This window comes from Solanum tuberosum, unplaced genomic scaffold (assembly GCF_000226075.1).
Source record: "Solanum tuberosum cultivar DM 1-3 516 R44 unplaced genomic scaffold, SolTub_3.0 scf00411, whole genome shotgun sequence".
Classification (NCBI taxonomy): Eukaryota; Viridiplantae; Streptophyta; class Magnoliopsida; order Solanales; family Solanaceae; genus Solanum; species Solanum tuberosum.
This window is the reverse complement of record NW_006239344.1, coordinates 406,145-417,052: the sequence shown is the minus strand read 5'-3', so window position 1 is coordinate 417,052 and position 10,908 is coordinate 406,145. Positions and strand designations below refer to the sequence as shown.

Genomic DNA, 10,908 nt, shown 5'->3' with positions numbered 1-10,908 from the left:
CTATAATTTGATTTAGTTAGAAATCCATCTGTTAACAAAGATTAATAACATAGTAAAAGATGATTGAAAAAAGGGAAAATTGTGCAGAATAATAAATATTTAAACGATATTAAATGTTATAGCTATTGTTTTGAAAAATCACAAATATTTAAACGATATTAAATGTTATAACAACTGTTTTGAAAAAATTGTGATTTGCCGACATAGTTCCCTCAAATCTTGCTATTCATTTAGTTTGTATAATTCACCTACGTTGTATAATTCGTCTGATTGTATATATCATAATTTTGTATAATTTGGTTCCTGATTGTATAAATTCAGAATTTATATATGTTTACCGAAGTTATTTGTATACGATTTATGAAAAATTCACAATAAATTACCATGTTTGTATATTGACAAGAGAAATATATAATCAGAGTTCTAAAAATTCCTAAATATATGAATATAGAATTTGTATATACTTACCCTATTTGTATATTCGCAAGCGAAATATACAAATCAGCAAGCGTAGTATACTCACTGCGTGAAATATACAAATCGTAACTTCCATAGTAAATAGAACTATAACTATTAAGCAATATTATTAAAACTATAACCATAGAGCCTTATTATGTCTATTATAGTTGCTATTTTGAAATTTTCGCGATTGGATTTCGTAGCTCATCCAATTTCAAAAATTAAACTTATAATATAAAATTGTCCAAAATTATATAAATTAAAGAGATCAATTTCTCATTTATCACACTTATGTAGGAACACATATCCTCTTCCACGCCTAGAATTTAATGTTTGGATCTTAAATAATGTATAAGGTAGGGGTCGGAAATCAATTAAAGCACATCTAGAAATAGCCCAACGCTAATATCAAAGTTTTAGAAATAAACTGTGGACCTAACTAAAAATTAATCGACCAATATTCTGTGGTCTAAAAAAGTGCAATATTAGCTGCTTTTCTCAATGGTTTCGCTTTCTCAACATTTTTAGAACCTAAACCAAAGACCAAAGGGATCTTATGTAAAAAGCTAATTTTACTGTGTTTATGAAACTCTTTGCAACTTTCAAAGACAACTCGTATATTTATTTAATGCGCTAAATTAATTATTATTTTTATTTCTCACATGGTGTTTGGAGTCGCATTGAAGTCCTAATTAAATTTAGATTGTACACTACATGACCTATTTAGTAGTGATGCTTCCAACGTAATTTTCTTCATACTCATGATTATGAGTGAAACATTCAAATCGTTTATAACGGTGATATATGCTAGGCACATGGTTGACAAAATTGGCTCAATAAACACGATGCTAAGTGATTCCACAACGTACGTTCTGGTTTCTGTATCTTTGACTAAATGCAGTGAATTTGGGTATTTGCAAAAATGAAACAAACAAGTTTTGGCCATGTGTCCCTCCAAGATAAATAAATACAAACAAAACGTGATCTTTACTCTTCACAAAATCTACCGACACTGAAAGAAAAAATCGTACGGGAGTATTACAGTTTGGGCAAAATCGCCCAAGTTGGAGTCACAAATAAATGGGTGGTAAGTGGTAACTCAAGTCATAAGTGTTAGGTATGGTAAAGTTTGAGCAATCAGAAATTGGCATTAGGCCGTATTTCTATTTCCACCACAGAACCAAATTGGGCGGTGGCCGACTGGTCCCATTATTATCAAATAAACGTTGTACGTATCTCATATGGACATCCTTTTGCCAACTAGGATCTAACTATGCAAAAAGTTACTAATTACCCTACATAAACAAACACACACTGACAAATCCTAAAACCCAACGTCTCCTTCCACAATACAATTATTTATTTATTTTTTAAAAATAACACTGTTTTGTAGTACTCAACACCTATCAAGCATGAAAAGAATAATGATTCAAATTGCTGAATTATGAATGGTCGGTCACAATGATAATGAAACTTAAACCATTAATGCTCCTCACTGGGGGGCCCTTTAGCCTACTCAAAAATGTAAATATAAACCCACCCCCTTTCACTCATTCATTCACTCACTAACTCCCATCAATTGTAAAGAAAATAGGAATTGAGATTACTTCTATTTTTGTTGATCATAATTGATATGGAGCATAGAGAAGAGGATGTAAGATTAGGTGCCAACAAATACTCAGAGAGGCAAGCAATTGGGATAGCAGCTCAGAGTCAAGACAAGGATTACAAAGAGCCACCACCAGCTCCCCTGTTTGAACCAGGGGAATTGATGTCCTGGTCCTTTTACCGTGCTGGAATTGCTGAATTCGTGGCTACTTTCCTCTTCCTTTATATCACTGTTTTAACGGTCATGGGCGTTTCCAAATCCGATTCCAAATGTTCAACTGTTGGAATTCAAGGCATTGCTTGGGCTTTTGGTGGCATGATCTTTGCCTTAGTCTACTGTACTGCCGGCATTTCAGGTACATAGTTACTACTCGGCCCTGCTAATAATATCCATAAATGACTTGTTTTGGTAATAGAGTTCGAGTGATTTCTCCGTCTGAATCAAAATAAATTTATTCGGATGTTAGATGAATTGACCAATTGGTTGTTGTTGTTGTGCAGGGGGCCATATAAATCCGGCAGTGACATTTGGGCTTTTCTTAGCGAGGAAATTATCATTGACAAGGGCAGTATTCTACATGGTGATGCAGTGCCTTGGAGCCATCTGCGGTGCTGGTGTTGTCAAAGCGTTTGGAAAGACACTTTACCAAACTAAGGGTGGCGGAGCCAATGTCGTTAATGTTGGTTACACAAACGGTGATGGCCTGGGCGCTGAAATAATCGGCACATTTGTTCTTGTCTACACTGTTTTCTCTGCTACTGATGCCAAACGTAGTGCTCGAGATTCTCATGTCCCTGTAAGTACTGCTGGGCAATAATATCAATGTATATATAAGTGTTCGTTGAAATTAATTTGATTAAAATACATACACAGATCTTAGCACCATTGCCTATTGGATTTGCGGTGTTCCTAGTGCATTTGGCTACAATTCCAATCACTGGAACTGGAATTAACCCAGCTAGGAGTCTTGGCGCAGCAGTCATCTATAACAATGAACACGCATGGAATGACCACGTACGTATTTACCTTTTCTTTCCTCTTTTTATCTTCATAATACTCTATAGAGAATGTGGAATTATTTGTGGGTTTTATGCTATCAAAGTTAAATCCAGAACATGCAAGTGTTAGCTGGAATTAATTATCATGTGATTATTATTTGTGGTTTTGGTACAGTGGATATTCTGGGTTGGACCATTCATCGGGGCAGCTCTAGCGGCTCTATACCACCAAGTTGTGATCAGGGCAATCCCATTCAAGTCCAAATGAAGTATCTGAATTCAATCATTCTGTTCTGTGCCCATTTTCCTTATTTGTCTTTTGTTTTGTATCTATGTATTTATAAGTAGAAGAATGTATGTAATTTGCGGCATATGTTTTAAATGGACTTTTGCTTTTCATTCAAGTCCATAACAGAACATGCATGCTCATGGGCCCAATAAAAACTACCTTGCCTTTTCCTTCTCTTTGGGTCATTTAGCACCAATTCCTTTTATTTTCGGATCTTCTTTATCACTTCAACAAATAAAAAGATGGGCAGAGATACCCTGTACATAAATAAAAAATAAAAATAAAACACAAGACACAAGTTATGTCTTGACAAGGTATAAGTTCAGTTTCAGAAAATTATGTCTTAAGAAATTAGTAATTCATAAGTTATGACTTACAAGGTAAAATTTCCAAGACACTAAGACAAAAGTTCAATCTGAAAACATTATGCCTTACAAGTTCATCACCTACCAAAAAAAAATAAAAAAATACAAGAGAAAATTTGTATGCCACAAATTATGCCTTATAAGGCATAAAAAATCACCTACCAAAAATAAAATACAATAGAAAATTTGTAAGCCACAAATTATGTCTTATAAGGCATAAAAAATTAATTTAAGAACTCACAAAATTACCTTTTTTAGTCCTCTAAACTTTTGTCGGAAAGACAAGTTGTCTAACTTATGCCTTGGGAAATAAAAAATTGCGAAATTAGATCATAATTAAAAATATTTTACCCCGAATATTTTCATTAAATAAGAAGGAAAGGCAAAAACTTTTTGGCATCCTCATCATAACATGCATACACTTGAGTCAACGTCAGTTATGTATTAGATGCCCTTCTCTAACTATAAAATTATATCATCAATTAACATTAGGTTAAAACGAATGACATTCAACTCTTGATTCCTTACCAACATGGATTGTGGTGCGCTGGTGGAAGTGCTACACCCTTAACAAGAGGTCTCGGTTTCGAGCCCTGCAGAGCGCGATCCGGATTTAGTCAGAGTTCCAATGTGGACTCCGGACACCGGGTAGGAAACCAAAAAAACTATTGATTCCTTCATATCTTGAAACAAAGCCAAGTTAGTTTGGAGGTTCTTGTCCATAAACTTCTCTGATTTTTGTTCTCTGATTAGAGGTTGTTATAATCCGATTTTTAAGTTTGGAGCTGAATCCTATATAGAACTAAGTTTAGCTATAATTGTTTTTATATCAATAGGAAATAGTTAAGTTCAAACAATTCAAAGAGTTTTAAAGATTGGAATTTCTGCTTTAAAAAACATACCTAACTAACAAATATTAAAGCAGAGAAATCAACTAAATTGGATAAGGTTGAAAACAAGATTAAGAAAGCCTAGAGTTTGATATTTCCAATTATCAAAATTCTTCTCGAATCGTTAGCTATAACCTCACTAATTTATTCTCTACGGATGGTGAATACTCTACTTACAATAATTCACTCTCAAACATTTATGACAATTCACCGGGGGCTATTTGGAAAGTCACTCTAATAACTGGATTTGGTGTGATTACATTGTCTAAATGTTTTGTTGGCCATGTAATTACTATGTAATTTATCATATAATCCATTTTATGTGGTACCAATAGAATTTAGAGAGTCAATTAAATTTTTTATATAAGTTTTAAATAATTAAGCTGTTAATTATTGTAATGTATAGTATTACTTATATTATTTTTAAATATATTTAAATATTATATGTTAGGTTTTTTATCCTAATTTATATGGCATTGATAGAATTTAAAGTGTCAAATAATTGTTAATTATTGTAATAGATAATATGGAGTATTTAAGTCATTTATAGTATAGTAATTAATATATAATATGTAGTATTGAAGTGGAAGGTGGTGGGGCCCTCTTATATATTTTATAAATATATTGGACATTAGTAGTGATCTTATTGGAACATTGGTAGTCATTCCTAGACTCTTCTATAATATAGTAATATACTTGTGTGTTGTGTGTCAAGCTTCACTTTCACGTCACCCTCATGTTTTATATCAGTGAATTTTTACTCCAAATATTATGTTTTGGTTCTGTTCAACCTCAACCATTTAGATGACTTTAGGATTTGTCTCCAAACCTCTAGCTTAGAGTTAATTCCACCGTGAATCTCGTCATCCACCTTGAATGCCATATCTATGAATCCATCACCAAGACAAATAAAATGTGATCCCATCACAATCGAAAAATGCTTTCAGTTTCCTCTTAATATCGTTATTTGACTCCCTCGTACATGTTATTTTATCACCTTAGTATATGTCATTTGTACATCTTTAATCTTCAAGCATCTCCATATAACCTTCATGGAACTTTGTTGTAAGCCTTTTGAGGAGATTTTATGAAGTTGTTTGAAGGTTAAAAGTATACATATGACCAGGGGCGGATCTATAGTGTGTCCAGGGGGGTCATCCGACCCCCCTCGGAAAAAAAATTACACTATATATATAAGATCAATTTTTTTGTGTACGTGTATATATTTAAAATTGAACCCCCTGAGCATATGTCAAAGGAGTAGCTCAGTGGCTTATGGGGGTCAGGATTCAGCCTATGTGAGCTTTGGGTCACGGGTTCGATTCCAGGCAACAACATTTTTTTTATTTGAACCCCCTTGATAGAATTCCTGCCTCCGCCACTGTATGTAAGTAGGTAATGGAGTGTAATTGACAGGGAATTGCTGGTAATTACATTATGTAATTAATTACTTTTTAATTTCTTCGTTTTAATTTATTTTTTATTTCTATTATTTTAATTTCTTTTTTTATTTTTATTATTTTAAAATTTTCTAAAAGTTTTTTATTTGATATTATTTATACTTTACTTCCTTCTCATTCTCGTAATTTGAAATATGTCAAGGAAATTATTGTTCTTAGAAATATTTTACCGATAAAAATGTATTTCTCAAAATTTAACAAACTCTTCTAATATAAAATTAGAAGCATAAAATTAACAAAAAATAATTTTGATAGAAAATCCAGCAGAAGAAAGAACAGTATTTTCTCCACCTCTCATATGTCACGATAGGAAAATATGTGAGTAAATATAGGTGACAAAACTTATCTTTTGTTTTCACCCTCTTGGAATGAAGAATACTTGGAATTTATAGTGAATAATTATCTCATTGGGAATGACCGAGTGGCTGAAGATATTAGCAACAGTAATGTTCATTATTGGAAATAAGGAGGTTAAGGTTTCAATATAATGGCAATAAAGAGGATGAAAAAAATTGAATGGAAAATAATCTTTAATTTATGTCCTTAAGTATTTTTTAAAATATTTTTTAAGGAATGTGTCGATACCAATAATTCACTTAAAATATATTAGAGAGTATAAAGTAGGGTTGTTCAAAATCGAACCAAAAAAAAAGTTATTGATTTATCGATAACAATTTTGATTTTTTTTATTATCGGGTTATCGGTTCTTAACGGGTTAACCGATAACGCAATAACTCTATAGTAAATTAAGTAATTATATTTATACCATTTGGTATATATATAAAGTCCTTGACTTAAAGTTTAATTTTATACTTTTATTTTAGATTGTCTCAAACTTTCGGTTATTCTACATTACAATGTTTGCTTTTGAGTAAGATGCATTCTGACAACTGATCATTTGCATAGTTCATTTGGTTTGTCACCTTGTTTTTAAGTGATTTTCAATGAATTTTCTTATGTCATATTTTAACGGTAAAATCAATAACGATCAATAGCCGATAAGTCAATAACCAATAAGTCAATATATCTTAACGGTTCTATAACAATTTAGCATGTCTACAAATCGATAACCGATAAGTCGAACCGATTAACATTAAAACCAAACGGAGTCGATCGCAACCTAGTATAAAGTAGCCATTTAATGCTATTTAAAAATGATAATTTTCTTTTAAAGACAATATACTCCCTTCATTCACTTTTACTTTTTTAGTATTTTCAAAATAGATTTTCACTTTTACTTGTTATTTTTAACATATCAAAACAATATTATTATTATTATTTTCTTGTTTACCTTCAACATTTACTTATTCTCCAAATCATTTCTAAGGACCTAAAACTATACATCAATCAATATAGTTATTATGGTAAAGGAAAAATCTTTTTGGCCAGAAAATTTGGTCAGAATTTGGTCAGAACGGTATTTTACCTATGTTATTTTACCTTTTTGAACATTTTTATCCTTTTAACTTTAATATATTTTAACTAAAAAATAAAATTAATTTATTGTAAAATAAAAAGATATTATACACTTTTTAAATTTTCTAGCCATTTAGCATTACCCTATGATAAAATGCTTATATTAATCATTATTTCTCTAGAAAGGTGTAAAATTCAAAGTAAACAAGTACTCCCTCTGTCCTTAATTACTAGTCCACTTTTTTTTTAGTTGTCTCTAATTACTTGTATATTTTGACAAATCAAGAAATGACAAAAAATTTTTACCTATTATACGCTCAATTAATTACTTTGAAAATGGTAGAACTTCTTGAAAAAATCTTAAGTTTTTAATTTATTCCCTTCACAATTAATAGGGATAAAATGGTAAACTTACTATATCAATAATTGTTTTCTTAATATGTGTGTCAATTCAAGAGTAGATAAGTAATTAGGAATAGAGTAAAAGTGAACCGAATTGATTATAATAATTTTTACATGACCATTTATGAAATTTACCTTTTTAACTGTTTAGTTGCTTAACTTCATAAAAGGCGGTTTGGCTATTCACATTTTTATTCTTTTTGTTTTGAAAGAAGTAGACTAACCTAACTATATTATATAAAACTTCAACAATGGATGGCGGGGCAGATATTGTAGAAATTAATCCACTCCTTTCCTACTCTTCCTGACAGTCATGTAAGTAAAAAAAAAACATTATTCCTTGGGATACGAAGCAAAAGCCTAAATTTCCTAGCGTTCACATACACACATATATATATATGAACAAAACAAAGTAATATGTGAAAATAATTAAAAAGTAGTGTTCCGTGAGCATACTGAGAGGAATGTCGAACCAAATTGGATTAATTAGTAGTAGCAGTAGTACAAGTTATATAATTACTACATCAAACTTGCAAACCCTCCTTACTATATAATTATACTTGGCTATTCATATTTCATAGTAGGACTACTACTGCTAATAATTAGTACTCTAATTGATACGACAATAATGTTACAAGTACATAGTTATTTTATTTTTCTATGAGAAGAAGCTTAGACGTAGATCCAACGTTGGATGATCCATTTCCGCCCCGATAGAGCAGGAAAATGTCATGTATTCCTCAGTGAATAGCCTTAACTTCTCCGTCTCAGCATATTCACTTAATGAATTTAAAGGAAAGAGTTGCAAAGTCTCTATTACTCTCTCATCCGTCTCATGATTAGTATTTATCTCTGCACATATATAATTAATGATGTAAGAAATCAAACAGCTGATGGAAGAAAATAAATTATTTTGTTGATGATCACTTACGTTTGTTTGAAGAGATATTATCGAACTGGATTCTCATGTCTTCATCATTGATTGATTCATCAACCAAAACCTTACGACGACGTTTCTGTCGTTCTCTAGCTTTATGGTTTTGGAACCAATAAAACACATTCTTACTTTCGATGTTTCCATAAAAGCTTAACTGAGACGATATCTTTTGAATCTGATCAGTGGTCGGGGTACGGAGTCCAGAGCGGAACAGGTCAGTTAGAACTTTAACCTGTTCCGCCGTTGGATTCCATCGACCACATTTTGTACCCATATTTGAAAAAGTTGTATCTTAGTTTGCTTCTTTTTTTTTATCAACTTAACAAGTGCAAGCAAGATATATATACTAGTTATTTGAAGTTTAGTTTAATGGATTTGTCTTTTGTTGTTTAATTTGTAGTATTATTTGTTTTATCTAGGTACTTAATTTGAGGATTTGATCCAATTGTTTTTGCGTGGTGCTATGTGTAAAGTGGGATAGACATGCACAAAAGCTGCCACTATTCAAAGTTTCGGTATGTGAACAAACAAAACGAGCAACAACTCTACTTTTGCATTAAAAAAACAATAATATATGGGGGCACGTAGATTTGAGTTGATAAATAATATACTAATATCTTGTGCTAGTGCTAATAGATAATATTGGCTGATATGTATGAATGCGTTAATACTAAATTTATGCACATTATTTGTTTGGTTTGCGAATACTTATAATCAACAAGTACAACCAGAAATAGTTACAGTACCGGACATAAAGAATTATGTAAAGTATTTCGTTCTTTAAAAAATCATAACTAGTAATTACTTTATGTATGTGACCTTTTTTATTAAATACAAAATTTAAAAAAGTAAAAAAAAATTACCTCAAATTTTTGGTCTAATTAAAATGACCTTTAAATATTTATGCAGCTCTAAATCATTTCATTTAGAGTAGATAAATTTTCAAGTTAAATTGTTTCTAATTATTAAAAAAAGTAACATTCTTTTTTAGACATGTTAAAAATGAAAGTGTGCTAAATTGGAACCAAGGTAATGTTGATGCTCATTTATTTTCATAAAGATTTAAGCGTTCAAGTTTGATCAATGCTCAACTGTTATCTCTAAATTCGAACATTGAATGATTAAGAATGTTTATTTTTCAATATCTGAAAGTACATTATTTATTTATTTGTAAATATAATAAATATACAACTCAAATAAAAAATAATTAAATATTAGAAAAACATAAGAATTTAATAAAATAAATTAATTGTTTGATTAAAAATAAACAATATTTATGCTCGCTAGTGATGGTGGAAATGATTTGTAGTGACAACGGGTAGTGGTAATGGTTGATGTCAGTGGTTAGTAATAGTGGTGGTAAGATGTGATGGTGAGGTGATTGGTGTTGTAGTGACTGTCATGATAGTGATTGTAATGATGGTAAAATTGGTTGATGTTAATGTTGGTGGTGTTGGTGGTGGCTAAGTATAGAATGTCTGGTCATTGGCAATGTGTTGATGGTAGCTGAAGGTGGTGTTAGTTATGATGGTGGATGTGGTTGGCTGTAGGAATTGATCACTACAGTGGTGGTAGTGATTGATAGTGATAGTACTGAAGGTGGTGATGGCTAAAAATGTGTGATAGTTAAATGTGGCAGTGGTAGTTGGCGGCGTTGCTAATTGTGATGGTAGAGTTGATTGATAGTAGAGATTGACCGCAATGTTTGATAGTAAAGGTGGAGGTAGTCGCGGTCACAACGATGGTGGTGGAAGTGTATATAACTATAATGATGAAGATGGCACTATGGTAGCAACTTTGTCATGGTTGACATCGATGGTGGTCGTCAGTAATGGTTATGATGATAAAGATGGTTGGTGATGGGGATGGATGGTTGACGATGGTAATGATGGTAATAATGTGATGATGGAATTGGTTGATGATTCTGGATAGAGTGACGATGAATATTATTATCCCACATAAAAATACATTTTAATGATATTAAGACTTTATTCAAAATCTTAATAATTCAGATCAATTAACTATTTAAACCTTGATAAAAATAAATTAACTTAATAACCTAAAGATTGAGCTATACAGGAAT

At 31.4% G+C, this 10,908-nt stretch overlaps 2 protein-coding genes across 2 annotated transcripts; one reads left to right on the top strand and one right to left on the bottom strand.

The window, feature by feature from the left end:
- The first annotated feature begins 2,009 nt into the window (after nt 1-2,009).
- On the top strand, nt 2,010-3,529 carry LOC102581374 (aquaporin PIP1-1). The gene is made up of 4 exons (XM_006362925.2): nt 2,010-2,423; nt 2,569-2,864; nt 2,942-3,082; nt 3,242-3,529. The coding sequence occupies exons 1-4, from the start codon at nt 2,093-2,095 to the stop codon at nt 3,332-3,334; spliced, it is 861 nt and encodes a 286-aa protein (XP_006362987.1). The 5' UTR covers nt 2,010-2,092; the 3' UTR covers nt 3,335-3,529.
- A 4,913-nt stretch (nt 3,530-8,442) lies between these two features.
- On the bottom strand, nt 8,443-9,121 carry LOC102586682 (WUSCHEL-related homeobox 5). Its single transcript, XM_015303252.1, has 2 exons — nt 8,820-9,121; nt 8,443-8,740 (listed from the first exon to the last, which is right to left on the bottom strand). Exons 1-2 carry the CDS (start codon nt 9,097-9,099, stop codon nt 8,547-8,549), a joined length of 474 nt encoding a protein of 157 aa, XP_015158738.1. The 5' UTR covers nt 9,100-9,121; the 3' UTR covers nt 8,443-8,546.
- Between the last annotated feature and the right edge of the window lie 1,787 nt (nt 9,122-10,908).